The following is a 23,422-nucleotide window of genomic DNA, read 5'->3' on the forward strand; positions in this document are numbered from 1 at the left end:
GCCGATTTTTAAATTGGTCAAAAAAATTTAACCAATTCAATACATTCAATTTTTTAAAAAATAATCGATAATTCATAAATCAATATCTTAACCGATTCCGATTTCCGAAATATATAATCATCGGCTTAAGCATTAAATAAAGAAATAAGACGATATTAAGAATTTAATCTAGGGGTAAGGTTTTATGCATTTCTTTACCTAATTTCTGAAGAAAAACAAACACTTAAAATTCTAATTTATGAAGGTGTGAACTTAATTCATGAAAATGAAATCTTAAATAATAAATGCATTTGAAAACCTAAATAACACTCCTACTAGAGTAGTACTAGTTTGTGGATAGAAATAAGGAGGCGAACAAATTGACTAGGGGTCATGTTGCAATTTGCATCACCATTCTCTCATTCATATTCAAGGCTGTGGACACTTGATTTGTTTGAACACTGTGTGCAACCGCAGTACTCAAATTTAGCACGAGGTAGTTTTAAAAGTACTCCCTCCGTTCCATCGGAATCGAGATATATACGTGCACTGTTTGCACGTATTTCGAAATTTTGATAAAATATAATTTAATAATATTCTTTTCTGAATAAAAATTTAAATATAAAAACTTTATCCAATAAAAAATTTAAAAAAATATTATGAAACTATAAACTAAAATTAGGAAAATCTAAAAATATTGTATCATCCATTCTGTAGTTTCCTGTATTGTACTCGAAATATGCATTATGTGAATGCCTATTAAAGTTGATTAAGCATTTTAAGAATGCTTACACAGTATATTACTGCGTCCATATTTGGGTATTCAGTAAAATTAAATATATAATACAGATTACTCCTGTAACGAATGTGTAATATATATTATTCTATTCTCAAATGCGTATCATATCCGCTAAAATTAGGCAATTTTTTCGAACCGGCTAGTTTTGTCATTTTCTTATAAAAATTGGCTTTTTTTATCGCTTGCTCTTGTAAAAGACCCATACTTAAATTCGTGAATTAACTTGAAATTGAAGCTAAATGTTAAATATATGATTCAATTGGGTCTTACTCTAATATTTTAAGTTTTTAGATGAACTGGTTACTTAAGAGCCTAGGCTAGAGCGAGGACTAAGGTCAGTGTTTCCCTCTCCAATTCATAAATGAGTTTTCGGGTGAAGGGAGTGTTTAATATATAATCCTACTGAGATTTTGCTTACTCAATACTAAAACCTTAGATGATAGGTTCTTATAGTCATGTCCGGTTGAGTTATTCGGGATATGTAGAAATTGTCTCAAAAGCCGTTCTTGTATACGTGTGATCCGGCCATCCCTATATATAAACAATCTCTATTTTCACTATGAAAACACACCAATTCTTTCCACCTACATCTTCCTTCTCTCTTTCACAAGCCAAGAGAGAAAGGTCAAAATATCAAACACTTTCTACAAATCTTTGAAAAAATAAGTAACACTTTCAACATTCCACCAACCCCACACCTTACATTTGTGTTTAAAAACACACAACCTGCTACAACAAATCAACTCAACTTCTCCTCTTTCTCTCAATCACAAGTAATTTCACATAATGTTCATTATTCTTGTCTTCAATTCATGTTTTTGTCATGCATGTAGCTGAGCTGACTAGTACTAAACGTATCGATATTTCTCGTAAATTTTTCAGAAAATGGAGGAAGAAAAAGCAGGCAGGCAACATTCGGAGAGGAGAAATAGCCGGAGCATGAGCAGGAGCGTGAGCAGGAGTGTGAGCCGAGCCGCGGCGAGTTTAGGCGTGGAAGATGTGTTCGGGAGCATGCGAAGGAGTAGCCGGGCTGCGGATGATGATGAAGAGGCCTTAAGATGGGCTGCATTAGAGAAACTGCCAACTTATGATAGGTTAAGAACTACTATTATGAAAAATTATAATGCAGATTCGAGAAACCAGGATGCGTTTCACAAGGAAGTCGATGTTCGAAAACTCGGGGTTGATGATAAACAACAGTTCATTGATAAGCTGTTTAAGGTTGCAGAAGAAGATAATGAGAGGTTTCTGATGAAGCTCAGAGACAGAGTTGACAAGTACGTGTTCATCATCATACTAATTATTTAATTTCATATTTTTATTAGGTTAACTACTTTTATACAGTTGAGAAGTTTACTTATATATTTAAATCCAATTTTTAAGATACATTTCGTGAAACATTCGTAAACATATGTCATGACAGAGGCCTCTTTCAGTTTTTGAGCAGAAATTATGTAAGCATTGTTCACCTAATACAGGGCGGCCGCTCTCGAGTTTACGGAATTTTAGTCGAAATCAGTTTTCGGGGCACGAGAAAATGTCATTCATGGTTTATACATAATGTCCTTTCCGATCACCGAAAGTTACTAGAATGTAAATAATTTTTTTATTAGGGATAAATGATTATATTGTTAAAGAGTATAAGATCTTGTTCGGGTTTTCCCCTACTACCTTAAGGCTTTAAACAGACTATATCACCTTAATACAAGTTTCATGCAGGCTATGCAAAGTGGACTTTTGACATTAAAATACTGCATTTTGGGTTTTAGCTTAATCAAGTTTAGTTAAAGCAAGTACAACTACTAAATCAAGTAGTTAATTTGTTATCATTTAATTAATATTTTGAGGTGAAAATTGCAGAGTTGGAATAACACTTCCGACAGTAGAAGTCAGGTATGAGCATCTGACAATAGAAGCAGATTGTTTCATCGGAGACAGAGCACTTCCGACATTACCTAACACCGTTCGCAACATTTTTGAATCGGCTCTGAGTGTTTTTGGAATTAGTCTGGCTGAGAAAACAAGGCTCACCATTCTTAAAGATGCTTCTGGTATTATTAAGCCATCAAGGTATGTAGAATATTATAATGTTACACTTTTAATCATGCAAGTATGCAACTGGTGTGTAGAAAGTGATGTGTTATATATGTTTTTTGCGAAAATTACAGGATGACCCTACTGTTAGGCCCACCGTCTTCCGGTAAAACAACTCTTCTGCTGGCTTTGGCTGGAAAACTGGACTCTAGCTTGAAGGTCTGTTCCAATTTGCAAGCTACTTTTGTTGACTTGATTGGTGCTTACTAATATGGATATGATATTCTAATGATGTATTTGACGTTATGGTCAAGTATCTACTTGCTATGTGTTGCGAGAGTATTGTGCACTTAACTAATTAAATTTACCTGACTAATTATGATAAACAGGTCAGAGGGGAAATCACATACAATGGTCACAAGCTTAAGGAGTTTGTGCCACAGAAGACATCGGCCTACATTAGCCAAAATGATGTTCATGTCGGAGAAATGACAGTGAAAGAAACTCTGGATTTCTCTGCTAGATGTCAGGGTGTTGGATCCAGATATGGTACTTAAGTTCTTTAACCAAACTGTAAACTGACAATTGTCGGAGTTTTAAATCATTATCTTGATGTCTAAATTTATCGGTAAATAATGTGTAGAACTCCTGACTGAGTTAGCAAGACGAGAAAAGGATGCTGGGATTTTCCCTGAAGCTGAGATTGATCTGTTCATGAAGGTATAAACTTCTTAACAAATGATCTCATTAGTAATGTGTGTAAATGACATTAAAACGCGTAAATTTGTGCCATTTTGTTAATAGACTCGTTTTACTTCTTATCTAGGCGACTTCAATTGAAGGGGTCGAAAGCAGCTTGTTTACTGATTACACATTAAGGGTAAGTCTGAGAGCTTCAAACTGAACTCAACATTATCTTAATAAGCATGGAGCATGTCTGTAAGAAGGGCCCTCTATCACTGTTTGTTTCCTTTTGTTGGCGAACAACTCTTTTTTGTATAATAGCAGACCGTTAAGCTCTTGTCCTTTTGCAATCAAATGCAACAAGGGGTTTATATAAAATTACAGACTAATTGTAATATTGTTTGAAAATCTCTTCACCTAACAAGGAAAATGAAGTCTTATTTGGACCTTTTATTACCAACCAATGCAGATACTTGGACTTGATGTTTGTCGAGATACTATCGTTGGGGATGACATGATTCGAGGTATCTCAGGAGGTCAGAAGAAGAGAGTAACAACAGGTAATTAACCTGATTTTATTTACCTCCTGATATTCATCGAGGAATATCAGGAGGTCTTCCTGTTTGTCGATTGTCGTTCTGTATAATGGATTAAGAGAACCAAACAACTTTTCAACAATCATGGAATTTTGATTAGTCAGAAAAAAATTCAATATAGAATTGGTGAAGAAAATGATGTTGCTGACTTATTCTTAACATTTGGACCAACCCCATCAGTCTCATTATCTCCAGAGAATGAAGTGTGAAAATTCGCGTCTGTCTGTTCATTGAAGGTGACATAAAGATAGCAAGGTTGTTTAGTCAGACATTAATTTGAATGGTTACAAGAAAATCAAAGAAACAAAGACAATTAAGAGAGACAGTAGCCAAACCAAATAAAGTGCACTGGGTCACCCTGATAATTTTACACAGATTAGTTTCTATCTTAACAACTACTCTACTTGTATGCAAAACAACCCTGTCATTATTTGTTTTAGTGCCTCTAGATGAATCAATCATTATGTAAGTGTGACGTAGCTGTGATAATGTTATACACCTGTATGGTCCCTGCAGTTCTTTGTAGAGTATGTGAACATCTTCAGCCCGTGTCAAAACTTTATCATTTACTGCACAAATGTTTATGACCTAAACCAGTTTTTTTCACTGGTAGTTTCTGCGTAAAAAACAGAAGCATTCTCTTATAGATTACTCCGCGTAAAGTTACCTATAATTTGTAAAGTGCTGCAGTTCTACAATGTATAAGTCTTAAGTTACTGCTGCATGAATCAAATAGTTAGACTCATTACTTGACAGACGCAGAATTCTTTAAGTACGGGGTTAAGAATGTATAGTTTACATGAAGTTGTGGACTGCAAAATATGAGAATTAAATTTTTTACTGTCTATGATCTTCTTTATAGGAGAAATGATTGTTGGACCTTGTAAGACCCTGTTTATGGATGAAATTTCTACGGGTTTGGACAGCTCTACGACGTTCCAAATTGTCAAGTGCTTGCAACAAATTGTCCACTTAACTGAAGGCACCTTACTAATGTCCCTCCTTCAGCCAGCCCCTGAGACGTTCGACCTTTTTGATGATATCATCCTTTTATCTGAGGGCCGCATTGTTTACCATGGCCCGAGAGTACACATTGTTGAATTCTTTGAGAGCTGTGGGTTCAAGTGTCCAGAACGAAAAGGAACAGCTGACTTCTTGCAAGAGGTAGCTGCTTGATATTAAAAAATCAGTAAATTTTGTGAATGTTAATCCATAACTTTTATTTTGATAAGATACTGAACATGTGTAATGGACACAGGTTACTTCAAGAAAGGACCAGGAACAATATTGGGCGGACAAATCAAGAGAATACAGATACATTTCAGTGACAGAATTTGCCAACCGGTTCAAGCGTTTTCACGTAGGCCTGAGACTTGAAAATGAAGTGGCAGTACCATACGACAAGACCAGAAGCCACGATGCAGCTCTCGTGTTCAAGAAGTACTTGGTCCCTAAGATGGATCTCCTGAAGGCCTCATTCGACAAAGAATGGCTTCTGATACAGAGAAACTCTTTTGTTTATATCTTCAAGACTGTCCAAATCATCATTGTGGCAATAATTGCAGCAACCGTGTTTTTAAGGACAGAACTCAACACTAATACTGAAAATGATGGTGGAGTTTATGTTGGTGCCCTTTTATTCGCCATGGTCATCAATATGTTTAACGGTTTTGCTGAACTCTCTATGACCATACAGAGACTTCCTGTCTTTTACAAGCAGAGAGACCTTCTCTTTCACCCTCCCTGGACTTTTACACTTCCAAATTTTTTGCTCAGAGTACCAATCTCTTTTGTCGAAACTACTGTTTGGATGGTCGTAACGTACTACACTATTGGCTTCGCCCCGGAAGGCAGCAGGTAACTACTAACTATCCATTCATACAATGATAATTATTAAGTACTGCTGAATGCTATATTGCTATTATTCGACAAAAAATGTGAAATAAGAGTGTATTCTGTTGACGTTCTCAGGTTCTTCAAGCAATTTCTGCTGATATTTCTTATCCAACAAATGGCTGCTGGGGTTTTTAGGCTCATTTCTGGAGTTTGCAGAACCATGATCATTGCAAACACTGGAGGTGCACTTGTGCTACTTCTTGTATTTCTCTTGGGCGGTTTCATCCTACCTAAAAGTAAGTAAACTACGTAAACTTAGTTGGACAGAATCAGATTTTGTAGCTTGAACTTTGTGAAGACAACTGCGAGATTATTATAACTCACAAAATTCTGCTTCCTTTGACAGATGAAATTCCAAATTGGTGGGAGTGGGGCTATTGGGTTTCACCTCTGACTTACGGTTACAATGCCTTGGCTGTTAATGAATTGTATGCTCCGAGATGGATGAATAAACTGGTATGTTGTTCATCCACTTCTCGTACTTGTTTGAGTTTAAAGTCCGTGTTGTAAAAATTGTTCTCTTCAGTTAAAATAAATGCAGAAATGCTACTGCAAAAACAAGTTTGTTAACTGATGTTATACATTTGTAGGGCTCGGATAACACTACTAGATTGGGACTGGCGGTGTTGAAGAACTTGGATATCTATCAAAACCAAAATTGGGTTTGGATAGGTGCAGCAGCTCTTTTCGGTTTTGCAGTTCTCCTCAACATTTTGTTCACCTTTTCTCTCATGTACCTAAACCGTAAGTTTTGACTATATTTTTCAATATCGTAGTCCATAGACATGGATTGTTGATTTCTTACATTGCATTGAAGCTAATCTTTTCGGTCCTGTTCTTATGTCAGCTCTTGAAACTAAACAAGCTATAATATCCAAAGAGACAGCCATGGAGATGAAAGCTAGCCAGGAAGAATCTGCAGAATCACAAAGACTTAAAGGCAGTTCTAGGGGAGCTGAATCACTTACAAAATCTTTATCGAAATCTGATGGAAATAATACTAGTAAGACTTCTGAATGAACAAGTATATGACATTCATTACTGTCGAAAAAGAATTCCATTTTTCTAAATTGTCAGATGTTTTTAGGGGAAATGGCACTTCAGAGGATGTCCAGTAGAGGACTCAGTCGAAATGAAGATGCCAGGCTTGAGGCTGCTGCAGGTGTTTCTCCCAAAAGAGGGATGGTTCTTCCATTCACTCCCCTTGCTATGTCCTTCGATAAAGTGAATTACTTTGTTGATATGCCTCAGGTTTGAATCCTCTCTATTAACCATTACTGTAACATGTAGTAACATGGTTGCAATGCTGAAAGTTTGTTAACTTTTCTGCAGGAGATGAAGGACCAAGGCGTGAACGAGGATAGACTGCAGTTGCTTCAGGAAGTAACAGGTGCATTTAGGCCTGGAGTCCTGACTGCACTGATGGGAGTTAGTGGGGCTGGAAAGACAACATTAATGGATGTTCTGTCTGGAAGAAAGACAGGTGGTTATGTTGAAGGTGATATCAAGATTTCTGGATTTCCAAAGAAGCAAGAAACGTTTGCCCGAATCTCTGGATATTGTGAACAGAATGATATCCACTCGCCCCAAATCACGATTCAGGAATCATTGATTTATTCAGCTTTCCTTCGACTCCCCAAAGAAATTAGCAAGGAAGAAAAGATGGTAAGCATATAACAGTTCATGCCACATTAAGATTTTTTACGTTAGGTTCTTGAAAACTAAACCACTATATCTTCTTTTTTGCTGTAAGATTTTCGTGGAACAAGTGATCGAGCTGGTTGAACTGGATGACCTCAAGGATGCTATTGTAGGACTTCCAGGAGTCAGTGGTTTGTCTACAGAACAGAGAAAGAGGTTGACAATTGCAGTTGAGCTCGTTGCTAATCCGTCTATCATCTTCATGGATGAACCGACTTCTGGTCTTGATGCAAGAGCAGCAGCCATTGTCATGAGGACTGTTAGAAACACAGTGGACACTGGAAGAACTGTTGTTTGCACAATTCATCAGCCTAGCATCGACATATTTGAAGCTTTTGATGAGGTACAATAACGAATATGAATTCTTCATCTACCCCTAGCCTGCACATCTCTCCCAATTTCTTATATTATCATATTTTCGTGCATCAGCTGCTGCTTATGAAAAGAGGAGGACAGGTGATATACTCAGGACCATTAGGCAACAATTCTCACAAAGTTATAGAATATTTTGAGGTACCAGTTGTTTTGAAATTCTATAAATTAATTGGATATTAGTATACTTGTTAGTTTAATGGAAAACTGAGTGGATTTTCACAATCTATGAAGGTGATTCCTGGTGTCCCGAAAATCAAAGAAAAATACAATCCTGCAACATGGATGCTAGAAGTGAGTTCAGTTGCTGCAGAACGTCGACTTGGGATGGATTTTGCCGAGCATTACAGATCATCAGCCCTGCATCAGTAAGTCGAAAATTTAATAGCATTAGTAATGTGTTGAGGGGGTGTAGTATCATGTCTCCGGTCTAACTGATTCGTGTTTCTATAAGCAGAAGGAACCAGGCTTTAGTGAAGGAGTTGAGCATCCCACCTGCAGGGGCCAAAGACCTTTATTTTGCTACAGAGTATTCTCAGCCAACATGGGGACAATTCAAGTCTTGCTTATGGAAACAATGGGTTAGTTATTGGAGAAGTCCTGATTACAATCTTGTTCGATACTTTTTCACCTTGGCTGCTGCACTCATGGTGGGAACAATTTTCTGGAAAGTTGGCACCAAAAGGTCAGTCTTCATTTCTCCGTAAACTCTAAACTAATAATCTAGCATAATGCCTTTGCATCAAAGGTAATATCTCTTATTCTCTTCATTAATTCACTCCATTTCATTTTATGTTACAGGAACAGCAGCACCGATCTCTCAGTGATCATCGGTGCCATGTATTCAGCTGTACTATTTGTGGGAATTAACAATTGCTCAACGGTACAACCAATCGTTGCAGTAGAAAGAACAGTATTTTATCGAGAAAGAGCAGCTGGAATGTACTCTGCAATTCCTTATGCCTTATCACAGGTAAACATCTAAACCTTTACAATGTCATCTTTCAAATTATCAGTAAAACCATTCAGGCCTTATAATCACGACTCACGAGGCTTCATCGATGCAGGTATTTGTAGAGATACCATATGTGCTTGTCCAAACCACATACTATACTCTTATAGTGTATGCAATGGTGTGCTTTGAATGGACAGCTGCAAAATTCTTCTGGTTCTTCTTCGTCACATTTTTCTCCTTCCTCTACTTCACTTACTACGGAATGATGACTGTATCAATTACGCCAAACCAGCAAGTAGCAGCCATTTTTGCAGCTGCTTTTTATTCGCTCTTTAATCTCTTCTCCGGTTTCTTCATCCCTAAACCAGTATGTTACTTCCACTTCTTTTAACTTAAAAAAAACACCAAACATATAAAGGCCTGGGACTTTCTAAAGGCCACTACAGAAAACTTTTCTATAATGACGTTTAAATTCTCTTTCCCCGTATATAAAAATGTACACTCTCAAGTCCTTAAAGGCCACTACAGAAAACTTTTCTATAATGACGTTTAAATTCTATTTTCGCGTATATAAAAATGTACACTCTCAACTCCTAAGACTGTAGCCTTCGATACTAACTTTACATTTTGCGATTTTCAAAAAATTAACAGAAAATCCCGAAATGGTGGATATGGTACTACTACATCTGCCCCGTGGCATGGACCGTCTATGGATTAATCGTATCACAGTATGGCGACGTAACAGACACCATTACAGTTCCAGGAATGTCGACTAAACCAACAATCAAATGGTATGTGAAAAACCATTATGGCTATGAGTCTGATTTCATGGCGCCAGTGGCTGTGGTACTGGTAGGTTTTACGGTGTTTTTCGCGTTCTTGTATGCTTACTGCCTTAAAACATTGAACTTCCAGACAAGGTAGATGAACTGAGTATTTGTGCAGATCAAACAGAGGTCTGTGACTGAGTGTATATTGTTATTGTTTAGATATGCAAGAAATAGGGTTCATAATAGTTAGTTGAGTTGTAATTTGTAAGTGTCAAGTGTTGTGCATGTTAATATGAAGCAAAATATTAAGTAGATGTTAGCTAGCATATTGTTTAGTTGAGGTCTTGAGGATTCATTGTAAGACCTGATGGAGAATTATATTGAAATCCGAGTTCTCCATTCGAGATTATATATTCGTATTAATTTAATTTCATGAATTTTCTGACATCATCAATGACGATATCAATTATAATCGGTCGTATTATTATATGAACCAACGTTTCGAATACGATATCAATTGACCCGATTCGTAATTCGATTTATTGAAATAAAACTAGAAACGATCCAAACACGATTCGATTAATTTAAAATAATTTAAAAGTAATCCGTTAATAAAATTTGTATACTTCATACTTAATATATTCAATTTTATGATATTAATTTGTCCAAAATTGACCCGATACGATCGCGATCGGGTCCCCAGTCCAGATGCAAGTCACTATTTGTATAGGTTTCTAAAAGCAACAACTGTAGATTTGTAACCCTACTTGCACCGATTTACTGCCTACCTAACAAAGTGGTTCACCCCCCTCCTATAACTACACGTCTATATGATTATATTTATAATATGGGAAATAATCAGGAGCCAATGTGGGTTGGGGGACAGTCAGCCAACCCACAGCAATGAAACATTGCGGGGAAGGCAATGTTTCAATGCGGGTCTTGACTTCCGCAATAAAATATTACGGGATGTTGCCATGCACAGGAAATATTGCGCATTCCGCAATGTTTCATTGTTGGTTAGGCTCCCAGTTTTTAATGTTCAAATTGCCTCTTTCTTTAGCTTATAGCGGATCCTAGCCATTCGGTTTTTACTTCAATGGTCCTGATTTGTTGGTTGTAAGTGGTCCCTATCCAACTATGGCCGTGGATAGGGACCCTTATAATAATTATGAAATACAAAATTAGCTAAAATTAAATTATATTTTTTTGTCGAAGAGATATAAAATCTCGAAATAAGATTGTACCGAGATAAAAAAAAAAGTTTCCTTCGTATAATAAAGTTTATCATCTAACCGAAAGTCATGCGTAATGGTCCCGAAAACTTAGACAATAACACCTAAAAATTTGAAGAGAGAATATCCGAATAAATAAAAGAAAGTATGGTCACTTATCTGAAATATATATTTATCTCAAGTATATGCTCAAGCAGACTACTTGTAGATTAATTCAAATTTTCGATTTTCGAATCTAGTCCAATTAACATCATGTTCAAAGACCATACCTGAGAATAAGCCCAATATTGCAGATAAAATTCAAGAAATTTTGGACGAAATTTATACGATCGATTCAAAATTATTTATAAAGTTAAACTACGATAATAATAATTTTTCGAAGGTCAATTAAAACTGGAACGGAATTGAGCCTTGCGGTGTTGCTTCTCACATTGTAACCATTTCCCAACCTCTGTCAACTTTCCTCCTCTTGTAAGTCACGCCAAACACTTCCTAAACAAATAAAGTAATGAAACCCCACGTTTGACAAAACCAAACTTTCAATCACAGCCGTTCATCAAAATGTTTTTCATTTCATTAAGGGTATTAAAGTAAATTTGACTGAATTTGTATCTTGGCTACCATCTCCGCATAGTATAAATAAGCTGAGAAGCTTCGCCGTCATTTCTTTTTCTCTTTCTCTCACGGCGGCGAGTCGGTGCAGTTAACGTCTAATTCTCCGGCGCCGTCGTGTCTTCAGCTCACGTTTCACCATGATGTCTCTCAATGGAAGCACTTTTATGGTATCTCTCTCCCCCCCCTCTCTCTCTCCCTCTCCCTCTCTCTCTTCCGCGCTCTCTCTCTCTCTCTTTTTCATCTCTTTCTCGTTTTCTCTCTCCCTCTCTCTCTCTCTCTCTCTCTCTCTCTCTCTCTCTCTTTCTTTCTCTCCTTCTCTCTCTCCCTCTCTCTATTGCTCTCTCTCTCTCTGTCCTTCCCTCTCTCCCTCTCCCTCTCTCCCTCTCTCTTCCGCTCTCTCTCTCTCTCTCTGTCATCTCTTTCTCGTTTTTTCTCTCCCTCTCTCTGATCTCTCTCTCCCTCTCTCTCCTCATGTGATCTATATACACGTGCACCTGTTTTAATTAATTGCTTCCAGTTAACTTTGATCTGTATGTAATGTGTGCTTATGATGACGTCGATAGTACAATCCGGTGATCGGAATATCCAGAAGCTATATGCAAAGGCGAGTTTCAGCTCCTTTAGTGGTGGTTTCATCGAGTTCGAGCGGAGATCGAAACGCTGCCGTTTTGATGGAGACTAATTTAAAATCAGCTGCTCCTGTGATCGAATCGGACTCGAAAGCTAGCGTTGGAGGTGGTGTTGAGGATGTTTACGGTGAGGATAGCGCCACCGAAGAACAAAATATCACTCCTTGGACCGTCTCGGTTGCTAGGTAAATTAGTATAGATTTGATATGAATTATGTTTATATAAGTTTGTCGAATGAATAATTTATTTTGGTGCGAATATAATAGGGACAATGTATTTTTTAATCTCGATGAATGAATAATATTCTCTGGTCTAAGAGTATTTGTTTGATATTCATTTATGGAGATTTAAGTGTATATTCATATTGTGTATATTCAATTATTCAGTCATTCACCTTTGGACATGGTGATCTTGAATTTAGGCCTTTTGTTAAATTAATGTGGTAGACATGGAGTAATAATTACTGTCGTCTTATTCTTCAAATTTAAGTGCTATTTGGCTGTAAATTTGAGTCAATATCTTTATTATGTAAGTGAGCTAAAATTTAGGGTTTGCGGAGCCTTTAAGAGATTGTGATCAAGTTAAGTTATTGTTTGTTCAAGCGAATTTGTTTTAAGTGACTAAAGGTGAAGATGATTTAGCTAATGAGATTATTTTTGTAGTGGGTACTCATTGCTGCGGGATCCTCACCACAACAAAGGGCTTGCCTTTAGTGAGAAAGAGAGGGATGCTCATTATCTTCGCGGACTTCTTCCTCCAGTTGTTGCCAGTCAAGACCTCCAGGTAATTAACGATGAGCTAAGAGGCACATAAAGCCTTAAGTAGTTCATCACTTACTTTTTTTCTGTTGTAAAAGTTGTAATTTTTTTTTGTCTACAATCAGGTCAAGAAATTGATGAACTGTATACGTAACTATCAAGTGCCTCTGCAGAAATATATGGCTATGATGGATTACCAGGTAAAATGTCTAAGAGAGCTATTAGTCCCTGTAAAATGTTTTTGTAAGTAGAAAGTGTCGCCCAAATATATAAGTTTACTGGACCTTTGTTGCAATTAGTGCTGCTTATGTTGTGTATCTCAATGCTTGTGGACTTCATTAATAATGTTAAGTTATAGACTTGTTTCCATGTAATTCTTTGTATTTTGTTGTACCAAAGACTTTTATGTTTAATTATTATCATTAATTGTAGGAACACAACGAGAGACTGTTCTATAAACTTCTTATTGAAAATGTGGAGGAGCTTCTGCCTATTGTCTATACTCCAACCGTCGGAGAGGCATGTCAGAAATATGGGAGCATCTTAGGGCGCCCTCAGGGTCTCTTTATCAGTTTAAAGGAAAAGTATGTGTATTCTTACCCTGTATATGTACACAGTAGCTTGTATATTGCATTATCTTGTTAGAAGTGATTACTGATCATATGTTTTGCAGAGGTAAAATTCTTGAAGTGCTGAAGAATTGGCCTGAGAAGAAAATTCAAGTCATTGTTGTCACTGACGGGGAGCGAATATTAGGACTTGGGGACCTTGGTTGCCAGGTATTCTACATCTGGTTGACATCTCAATTGTTATGCTTCATCGTTCAAAGTTTCAAGCAAAGCTAGTCGAGGGATTGCTTTGATTGACAAAAACTTTTTATGTGTGTGACTTGAGACTTCTATGTTATCAGGGTATGGGGATACCTGTAGGAAAACTAGCTCTGTATACAGCGCTTGGCGGAATTCGTCCCTCTTCTGTAAGTATTTTTTAGGCCAATGTTACCATTTTTTAAATGAATGGCGGACATTACTACTTTTCTTGTCATTATCAACTTCTGCGTCAAATCACACTGAAACTCAAGCACCACATGAATCATTTTATTGTCATTATCAACTTCTGCATCAAATCACTCTGAAACTCAAGCACCACATGAATCACATAATTGTTAATTTTGAACAGTAATTTGTAGTTGCTATTAAGTCGATGAAAGTTCTAATGCCATCATAGATTGAGAATACACATTGGTGGTTTTAGTTAGCTATAACATTGTTTCCTTGCTTTTTTCATTTTCTCTTTGTCCGTTCCTGAATAGAGAGATAAAAAACGGCACTTATAGTGTATTTTTACCATCTTTAGTGCTTGCCTGTAACGATTGATGTGGGGACAAACAATGAGGATTTGTTAAATGATGAGTTCTACATCGGGCTGAGGCAGAGAAGGGCAACCGGCCAGGTTATGATTTTTTGACATTCTCTGCCGCGAGTTGTCTTGGTGAGATTGAATTATTGAACCACGTGACCTTCCTTCTTAACAGGAATATGCCGAACTCCTACATGAATTTATGTCTGCAGTTAAGCAAAACTATGGAGAGAAAGTCCTCATACAGGTTAGTTACTTATTACTGCATGCTTTAGTTATTAATATCTGGACATTTAATTCTTACATTATTTGACATACCAATCCATGCATTTTCAGTTTGAAGACTTCGCGAACCATAATGCATTTGATCTTTTGGCAAAGTATGGAGCTACACATCTTGTTTTCAATGATGATATACAGGTATACCACGAGCCCCTCTGCGTGTTTAATGATTTATTATGTTTCTTACATATGTTGTTTCAGGGAACGGCCTCTGTGGTACTCGCAGGAGTTATGGCAGCACTAAAACTAGTTGGTGGCACCTTAGCTGACCAGAAGTTCCTGTTCCTTGGAGCAGGCGAGGTGTGGCTTTACTACCATCGTGAAAAAGATTTCTAGATATTATATTTTAGCCGAAAAAGACTAGGCACTAAAATGTGAATAAAAAAATTAATAATCAAAAGCATTTCCTCAGTCTTATCTGAGCACCTTCCTCTAGATCTTGCTCTTCTTCAGAACTTTCTTTGTATCTTCAAGATGATGCATTTTTTCCCCTTAAATCAGCTTGTTTCCACCCCCACAAATATGTTTCCCCTTCTAATAAATATGCTTATATTTGCTTAAGTCATCTCTTGGTTGCTTCAGGCTGGCACGGGTATTGCAGAGCTCATAGCACTTGAAATATCAAAGCAGGTAAAACTTTGCATAGTCTAAGTCTATAAGTTCAAAAAAGTTAGATTCCAGCAGTGTTTAAAACTGATGATATATGCAGACCGATACCCCATTGGAAGAGGCTCGAAAGAAGATTTTTCTTGTGGACTCAAAGGTAATGCAGCAGAGTACAATTCATTTTCTCTTAATCTGGAACAAACTACATTTTTATTTGTCTTTTCTTTGTGTAGGGTTTGATTGTCAGATCTCGCTTGGAATCACTTCAGCATTTCAAGAAACCGTGGGCCCATGAACATGAACCTATTAGAGAACTGGTGGATGCTGTGAAGGTTTGAAGAGACACTCTCTTTTTCCGAGTTTAAAAAATATTGATTTTTATAGTCTTTATATTTTTGTTCTGAATCATCAGGCAATCAAGCCTACAGTGTTGATTGGATCATCGGGTGTGGGACGAACATTCACTAAAGATGTGGTGGAGACTATGGCTTCCTTAAACGAGGTTTGTAGTTATTATTTAAATTTGTTGTTTGTATACTAAAAATATATTATTTAACAGAGCTAACTTTGATGTGAATAATTGGTGCATGCAGAAACCGGTTATTTTCGCTCTTTCCAACCCAACTTCACAATCAGAATGTACAGCCAAAGAAGCATACACATGGAGCAAGGTAATGATGTGCAGAATCTGTACTTCACAATTGCAGAAGCTTTTTGACATCATTTATTATATTGTTAATTTGATGATTGGATTATGGAGTATGGACTGATAGTTTTGATTTTCTGTGATGCATTTTGTTGTTTAGGGCCGTGCTATATATGCGAGTGGAAGCCCATTCGACCCAATTGAGTATAATGGAAAAATTTATGCATCTGGACAGGTCTTTGATCATCTAATTTAACTCAAGTTAATACTAAGTACTAATATATCACTTTTTAATGACTTGTTCAATATTATTTTATTGTTCATTTAGGCAAACAACGCCTATATATTCCCTGGATTTGGTCTGGGTTTGATCATATCGGGTGCAATCCGTGTTCATGATGACATGCTTCTGGCAGCCTGTAAGTTCATAGCCTTATTGTTTTTATGAGCCCAGCTTTATATATGTATGTTCTAAAAAGAATAGCCACCATGAACCAGTTTTATTGAGAGTACTTATAATTAAAATTCCTTGTTTTCGTTTCAATTTCCCTGCGACTCATTCAATCTCCACTGTGATTGACTTCTTGCTGCAGCTGAAGCTCTAGCAGCTGAGGTTACACAAGAAAACTATGACAAGGGACTCATATTTCCCCCATTTACCAATATTAGAAAGATTTCTGCACATATTGCTGCCAAGGTGGCTGCCAAAGCATATGAACTTGGTACGATGCACTTGTACTATCATTGCATTGCATTTATATATTTGTTTGTTTCCTGTGAGAAAAAAAGAAAGAGAGCCTGGAATAATCGAAAATCTGTGCCCTTCTGACTTGTTATTGCTTCATAGGTTTGGCTACTCGTCTCCCACAACCACATGATCTTGTAGCTTATGCAGAGAGCTGTATGTACAGCCCTAGTTATCGAAGTTACCGGTGATTCCAGAAGAATCTGAACTGCAATGTTGTAGACCATCATGTTGTGTTTCATATATTCTCCATTGTTTCCTTTATTCAAGTTGCTATGTAACTTATTAGGAACAATCTTGGTGGGGGTGTAGCTACCCTAACCAACAGCTTAAAACTTTAGCTTTGAAGAATTTTCGATGATTAGTAGTAATTCTTTCTTAATAAAATCGTAGATGGAAAACATATCTATTAGCATGCCAATGAGCATGCATGACAGGTGAATTTTCTGAAAAGTAGTAGAATATGTATAATTTGGATCCGATGATCTCGAAGTTTCAGATGTCGAAGAAAATCGAGTTATATTTTAATCTCGTTAAATGAATAAAATTTATTGGTCCCGCGTCTATTTATTTGTAGAGGTTTAACTGTATGAATGTTTTATCTGTATTTCTTCTGTAGGATGATTATACAAATATAGAAAGAAATAAATATAGAATCTTTGCTAATGACTTGACTAAGTACTATATATGTGTTGATGATGTCATATACTTTTGAAGAGTATTTGGTTATCTATATTTAAAAAGATTAGAAATAAATTAAAAGGGATGTCATTAAAACTTATTTTTTTATTAAAAAAATAATCTCATAATTTCTCTTGTTACATATAATAAATATATTACGGTATTTGATCATTGGTCAAACAAATGTAATACATATTTTTAGTTTCGAAAATTATATACAAAATTATAAATACAAAGTTAAATTTCTATTAACAACTTAAAAAAGTTAAAAAGATAAATCAAAATAAGAATCTTTATCCTACTTAAATACATATTCATTTAACATTTTTTTTCCTTTTTATATTCTGAAATCTATTTATATTCTAATTAGATTAACAAAATCCAGATTTTTATATTAATTTAAAAAACCATAAAATCCTATTTAGGAAAGAAATTAAAAGACCTATAAATTATCCAGTTAATTAAATAAATAGAACATAATAAAATAGATACATACACTGTATGCATATTTGAATTGGGGTGGACGGTCTATAGCTTAAACAACCGGAAGCTTCATAAATCTCTTCACCGGACTTCCTTTAAAGGTACAATCTTTTTACCTTTTTACCCTTTTACACACACTAAAACACACACTTATAAATCTTGCAGGTAAAAATTGTATCTTTATGTGTTTTTCTTGTGTTTTGATTAGTTTTCTTGGATTTGTGATTGAAATTGGTATCTGGGTCTGTGTTGATTCTTGATTTTAGTTAAATATTGTGTTTTTAATTGATTGGTGTAGTTAAGAATTGAAGCTTAGTTGGGTTTGATTCATTTTTTGGTACAGGGTGTTCAAGATTCTGTGTTTAGGGTTTGAGTTGGGTGGAACTTGAAGTGAATTGAGATTGGGTTTTGGGTTTTTTTTTTGGTAGTGATTTGAGGTTTTAGGGGAGCCCTTTTGAGTGATTTAAGTAGGAAGGTCAAGATTCGGGTTTATGGCGTCGTATAGGCCATTCCCACCACCTCCTCAGTCTACTTTTGTTGCTCCACCTCCTCCCCCGAATCAGAACCCGCTTGCGCCTCCTCAATCACGAGGTGGATCAACTCAGTATTCGCAGAATTGGGGTGATGGGTCGGCTTTTCAACAAAGTTATCAGTCTAATGCGGGGTTTCAGCAACCGCATTATGGGGCTCCTCCGAGAAGTCAGGTTCCATTAGGTGTTCAGCCTCCACATCAGCAATATCCGTATCCCCCACCACCACCACCTGAGTCTTCTTACCCGCCTCCACCACCTCCGTTGGCCCAAAATTCAAAACCACCTCAACCGCCAATGTACTATCCTTCTTCACAATACTCCCAATTTAATAACCAGCCAATGCAACCACCTCCTCCTTCATCTCCCCCTAGTTTAAATGCTCCTCCACCTCCTCCCCCGCCATCATCACCCCCACCACCTCCTCCTACTCAAAGCAAAGATATCAAAGTAGAAGCAGCTGATAGGGTGGTTAAAAAGGATGGGGCTTTAATTCAAGGGTTGTCCTCTAAACCGCACAGGCCATCTATTCCTGTTGTACCAGGAAGAAGATCAAATGGGCCTTCGGGGAGGGTTGAGACAGAAGAGGAGAGGAGATTGCGCAAGAAAAAGGAATATGAAAAGCAAAGACAAGAAGAGAAGCATAGGCAGCAGTTGAAAGATTCTCAAAATAAAGTCCTGCATAAGACCCAAATGATATCCTCCGGAGCAAAAATGCCTGCATCGATCACCGGTTCACATATGGGTGACAGAAAGGCGACACCATTTCTGAGTGCAGACCGTATTGAAAATCGATTGAAGAAACCAACAACTTTTATCTGCAAGATGAAGTGAGTATGGCATGTATTTCTATTGGCAGATGTTATTCCACTAGTTACCATGTTTATTTACACAAAAACACAATGTTATTATGCGTATTGCAACTTAAAGAACACAAATACACAATGATATAGATTGTCTTGCAACTAATTGAATTTGTTCGTTTTTTGTTTTTGGAAGATTCCGGAATGAACTACCAGATCCGACAGAACAGCGAAAGCTTATGTATTTGAAAAGAGATAAAGATCGGTATGTAATCACTTTCTGATGATTCTTTTAGTAATTTTAGCCATTCATTACTAACAAATGCAATACATCCACACTTCTGAATTCTAAGAATTCTGACGCCAAGAACGATTCTTCAAAATGTTAGTTGAGATCATTGCCGATTTTGTGGTAATTTAACAATAATAGTGTTGCAAAATATTGTGACCTCAATCTCAGTGAGGTATTGGCTACATCATAGTGGTGTTATTGAGAATTTAGTTATTTTGTGAAAGGATGACACCATTTAGGGAAATCAGATGCAAGTAAAGGTGGCCATCTGTAACTAGTTAATTAATAAAGCTATGTTAATCAGTTGGCTTAGCTAAGCCAGCCCTTTTGCAGTTTTGCTTGTGCTTGGGTGCAATGCTCTCCCAATGCTCTAAAGCATTTTTTTTTTTATCAATAATTATAAAAGTTAATTTTGGCAGAAGTTGCAAGAAAAAATTTAACCTTGAAATACAGCCTTTTCCAGTGGACTACGATATTTTGTGCTTTTTATCAAATTTAAATCAAGGAACCAATATGTTATATCTTGAATATCTGATGCACGTTAAATGGTAGGGAGATGTATTTTTTTATGTAATGCTTGGTCCAGACCCCAGTATGTCGAAGGTGCTTTATTAGGGCAATTTGAAGAAAGGGTCTTCATAAATTGTTTTGAAATCAATTTGAAACTGTTCTTTAACTTTTACCATTGTGTCCTTCGGATTATTGTTGTTGCTAAGACTTAAGATGTTCCTTTTATTATTATCTTGTGATTTGCATGGTTATTTTTGCAGGTTATCAAAATACAGAATCACTTCCTTGGAAAAACTGCATAAGCCTCAATTATATGTTGAGCCAGATCTCGGTATTCCTCTTGATCTGCTTGATCTGAGTGTATACAAGTAAGCCTCTTCAAAGTTTATTCTTTAAGTATCCCAATATGCCAGAAGTTGTTATTTATGAGAAATACTCCCATCCCTACTTGACCAGTCCTCCAAAGGGTGAACACGTTTTCCTTGATCCAGAAGATGAGGAATTGTTGCGTGATGATGATCCTGTAACCCCAATTAAAAAGGATGGCATTAAGAGAAAGGATCGCCCTACTGACCAAGGGGTTTCTTGGCTAGTGAAAACGCAATATATCTCTTCTCTCAATATGGATTCCACAAAACAGGTATATATTAGTAAAGATAGTAGAAGCTGTTGATTTTATAAAATTGCGTGATAAGCTAACTATATTTTTGTTCTTTAGTCTCTTACTGAAAAACAAGCGAAAGAACTTAGAGACAAGCAAAGAGGCCGCGGTATTCCTGATGATTCTAACAATAGGTAGGTTATAACCATTCTTGTTTGCTGTATATGATGTTTGGGAAATGTAAATCACAAGTCTTTTTTTTAGTGGGAGGAGAATCCAAGAGATTCAGTCTTCATTTGAGGCATGCAAGACCCGACCTGTGCATTCAACCAAGAAAAATTTACAACCGTTAGAAGTTCTGCCGCTGTTCCCTGATTTTGATAGGTATGAATTTACTCTGCTAGAATCTGTACACAACTCTGACCGTTACGGGGTTATTACTTCCATCATTATGTATGTTATTTTCTACTGAATGCAGAAGCGAAAATATTCTGTAAACAAATGTTACACGAGAAATGGTAATTAGATTTTAAGAATTAGATTTATTGTAAAGCAAAAAGAAAAGGGGCTACAAAGTCAACCCACAAATATCATGAAACTCTGAACTAGCTCCTTGGCTTTGTATTAGGCTGCACTGAATATCTTTCTAGGAACATTTGATATTAACTAGACCCACTGACCAAGTATTTCTTGGTGTTGTGATTTACCAGCTGTAAATGTAATACCAGATCAAATTCTGTTTTAAATAACTTGCAGATAGTTTCCATGCTGATTGGTACATATGTTGTTTGTAATCCAGGTATGGTGAGCAGTTTGTTATTGTAAACTTTGATAGTGCTCCTACCGGTGATTCAGAAATCTACCAGAAGCTAGATAAATCAGTTCGTGATGCCCACGAATCTCAGGTAAATTTTATATGTTGACAAGGTGGTGATATATTGTGAATTTGGTCATGCAAGCTAAATGGAATATTAGATACGGTTAGCTTTTACGTATTATGTAGATGATCTTAGATTTCGACAGAGTTTGTGTGAGTAACTTTTTGGATTAAATAAGGATATTTGGAAATCATTTTGCATGTTCCTATCATAGAAATTTTAGTTTCCAATAAATTCGTGTCTACCCGTTTGGTACACGGAAGTACACTAATTATATACGAAAAAAATTAATGTGTAGAAAATACACTAGATATTAAAATTGTCTAGGATAGTAAACTACTAATTTCCGAATACATAATTATAGAGATAGAATATTCATATTTTTTATTTAGTATTAGAATAAGATATATAAATTATATTATAAATAATAAAAAATTAAAGATTATTTATATATTTATTTGTTCTGTGTACTTTCGTTCCGTGTCGTATACCTATTTCGGAAAACCAAACCCGACACTAATTATATTCATGTTTTTTCGTGTTCGTGTACCAAATTTTCGAATCCAAACACTAATTATTCGTGTCGTTTCGTACCGTGTTAACATGTCGTGTACCAAAATTGCCAGGTCTACCTGGAACAACTTTCCTTCCTGCTTGCGAAGCCAACACGCGGACCTTAAATTTTGTGTGATTTTTTTTACAACTTGTGTGATCTTGAGCATTCTCTATAGGATTTTCAATATATCTTCTAGAATAGCGGATGCTTACAAAGGCGAAAAACAAATCGATGTTTTCTGTAAGAGCTATATTCATTCGTCTGTTCTCTCTCTGTTACAGGCCATAATGAAAAGTTACAAGGGGACAGATTCGGACAATGGTGAGCAAGATAAATTTTTGGGTTACATGGTTCCTTCTCTGGATGAGGTAGATTTCTCAATACTAGTAAATTATCAGAACTAGCTACAAGTAACACATATTTATGTAATTTTGCTGTACTGTTGCAGCTCTCTAAAGACATGTATGATGAAAATGAAGATATATCATTCACATGGGTCCGCGAATATCACTATGATGTATGGGCAGTATTTTTATCAATCAACACAATCTAATTTTACTGAAATTTCTTTTTAGTAAAATCCTTTGCATGGACAGGTACGTAGCGAGGAGGCAGCAGATCTAACAACATACCTCGTCTCATTTGGTGAATCAGCAGCACACTACATGGTATTTGCCACTATTACTTCATAATCATATCCATGGTATTTGGTCTCACTGATTTGTATCTTTATACACAGCCTCTTCCTACTAAACTCGTCCTAAGGAAGAAGAGGGCAAGAGAAGGGAAATCGACAGATGAGATAGAACATTTTCCGGCACCCTCTGCAGTTACTGTAAGATGTGAATCTAAGGTAAAATAACCCGACCGGATTTGGCGCGTTATAAATCAGATTTGGATATCTTCCTTATTCCTAATGAAAGTCAAATGTTTTTGGTCTCTTACAGAGTTACTCAAGCGCCAGGGCGAGTGCCTCAATGTCCAAACGTCAAAGAATATATAATGGAAGCACTTCTCGACAGCGAAATGTTATTCACCATGAAAGAGATTATTCTAGTGGTGCTGAGGATGACTTGAATGATATATGATTAAAATTCAGCTCTAAAATGAAAATTATTCAGGAAGCTCAGGGTAACAAAAACTTCAGTCTTTCAGTTTTTATTTTTTTATTTTTAGTAAAGTTAATAGTTTTGTCGGCCAAAATGTTGGCTTCACCTTTTGTTTGACTCTTTTGGTTTAGATTATCTTTTACCTAATCTCAGCGCTTCAATTTCGATGGAGATTCCTCTATGATGTAAATTATCCGGGGAGGGTCGGGGAGGGTCGGGGGGGGGGGGGGGGGTTAGTCATTTTACCTAATATCAGCGCTTCAATTTCGATGGAGATTCCTCTATGATGTAAATTATCCGGGGAGGGTGGGGGGGGGG

The 23,422-nt window shown here is 36.5% G+C and overlaps 3 protein-coding genes across 3 annotated transcripts; all 3 read left to right on the top strand.

The window, feature by feature from the left end:
- Window positions 1-1,297: 1,297 nt before the first annotated feature.
- Window positions 1,298-10,214, top strand: LOC141701891 (ABC transporter G family member 29-like). The gene is made up of 23 exons (XM_074505515.1): window positions 1,298-1,551; window positions 1,661-2,055; window positions 2,639-2,848; window positions 2,947-3,031; window positions 3,202-3,361; window positions 3,456-3,532; window positions 3,639-3,692; window positions 3,966-4,056; window positions 4,955-5,256; window positions 5,351-5,949; window positions 6,064-6,224; window positions 6,335-6,444; window positions 6,579-6,732; window positions 6,836-6,991; window positions 7,076-7,239; window positions 7,321-7,653; window positions 7,742-8,032; window positions 8,119-8,202; window positions 8,296-8,429; window positions 8,519-8,746; window positions 8,863-9,034; window positions 9,129-9,383; window positions 9,668-10,214. Exons 2-23 carry the CDS (start codon window positions 1,664-1,666, stop codon window positions 9,938-9,940), a joined length of 4,485 nt encoding a protein of 1,494 aa, XP_074361616.1. The 5' UTR covers window positions 1,298-1,551; window positions 1,661-1,663; the 3' UTR covers window positions 9,941-10,214.
- Window positions 10,215-11,641: 1,427 nt separating this feature from the next.
- On the top strand, window positions 11,642-17,225 carry LOC141701887 (NADP-dependent malic enzyme, chloroplastic-like). The gene is made up of 20 exons (XM_074505510.1): window positions 11,642-11,803; window positions 12,200-12,450; window positions 12,928-13,048; window positions 13,149-13,223; window positions 13,456-13,607; window positions 13,697-13,802; window positions 13,934-13,999; window positions 14,380-14,475; window positions 14,558-14,629; window positions 14,719-14,802; window positions 14,866-14,964; window positions 15,247-15,294; window positions 15,374-15,427; window positions 15,504-15,602; window positions 15,683-15,772; window positions 15,864-15,941; window positions 16,077-16,151; window positions 16,245-16,335; window positions 16,510-16,638; window positions 16,764-17,225. The coding sequence occupies exons 1-20, from the start codon at window positions 11,774-11,776 to the stop codon at window positions 16,850-16,852; spliced, it is 1,905 nt and encodes a 634-aa protein (XP_074361611.1). The 5' UTR covers window positions 11,642-11,773; the 3' UTR covers window positions 16,853-17,225.
- Window positions 17,226-17,788: 563 nt separating this feature from the next.
- On the top strand, window positions 17,789-23,277 carry LOC141701888 (protein PAF1 homolog). The gene is made up of 13 exons (XM_074505511.1): window positions 17,789-17,926; window positions 18,169-19,185; window positions 19,355-19,423; window positions 20,221-20,328; window positions 20,417-20,600; window positions 20,679-20,755; window positions 20,826-20,945; window positions 21,361-21,466; window positions 22,277-22,363; window positions 22,444-22,512; window positions 22,592-22,663; window positions 22,735-22,848; window positions 22,943-23,277. Exons 2-13 carry the CDS (start codon window positions 18,317-18,319, stop codon window positions 23,081-23,083), a joined length of 2,016 nt encoding a protein of 671 aa, XP_074361612.1. The 5' UTR covers window positions 17,789-17,926; window positions 18,169-18,316; the 3' UTR covers window positions 23,084-23,277.
- Window positions 23,278-23,422: the final 145 nt, after the last annotated feature.

Source organism: Apium graveolens, unplaced genomic scaffold, assembly GCF_009905375.1.
Source record: "Apium graveolens cultivar Ventura unplaced genomic scaffold, ASM990537v1 ctg4466, whole genome shotgun sequence".
Classification (NCBI taxonomy): domain Eukaryota; kingdom Viridiplantae; phylum Streptophyta; class Magnoliopsida; order Apiales; family Apiaceae; genus Apium; species Apium graveolens.

What these genes read in the sequence shown, in the direction of transcription:
- LOC141701891 (XM_074505515.1), top strand. Translation starts at nt 1,664, where the DNA reads ATGGAGGAAGAAAAAGCAGGCAGGCAACATTCGGAGAGGAGAAATAGC. An exon ending in CTCAGAGACAGAGTTGACAA is followed by an intron (nt 2,056 to 2,638) that starts GTACGTGTTCAT and finishes TGAAAATTGCAG; the next exon opens with AGTTGGAATAACACTTCCGA. An exon ending in ACTTTGTTGATATGCCTCAG is followed by an intron (nt 7,240 to 7,320) that starts GTTTGAATCCTC and finishes ACTTTTCTGCAG; the next exon opens with GAGATGAAGGACCAAGGCGT.
- LOC141701887 (XM_074505510.1), top strand. Translation starts at nt 11,774, where the DNA reads ATGATGTCTCTCAATGGAAGCACTTTTATG. An exon ending in TGGACCGTCTCGGTTGCTAG is followed by an intron (nt 12,451 to 12,927) that starts GTAAATTAGTAT and finishes TTATTTTTGTAG; the next exon opens with TGGGTACTCATTGCTGCGGG. An exon ending in TGACATGCTTCTGGCAGCCT is followed by an intron (nt 16,336 to 16,509) that starts GTAAGTTCATAG and finishes TTCTTGCTGCAG; the next exon opens with CTGAAGCTCTAGCAGCTGAG.
- LOC141701888 (XM_074505511.1), top strand. Translation starts at nt 18,317, where the DNA reads ATGGCGTCGTATAGGCCATTCCCACCACCTCCTCAGTCTACTTTTGTT. An exon ending in TGGTTCCTTCTCTGGATGAG is followed by an intron (nt 22,364 to 22,443) that starts GTAGATTTCTCA and finishes GTACTGTTGCAG; the next exon opens with CTCTCTAAAGACATGTATGA. An exon ending in AATCAGCAGCACACTACATG is followed by an intron (nt 22,664 to 22,734) that starts GTATTTGCCACT and finishes CTTTATACACAG; the next exon opens with CCTCTTCCTACTAAACTCGT.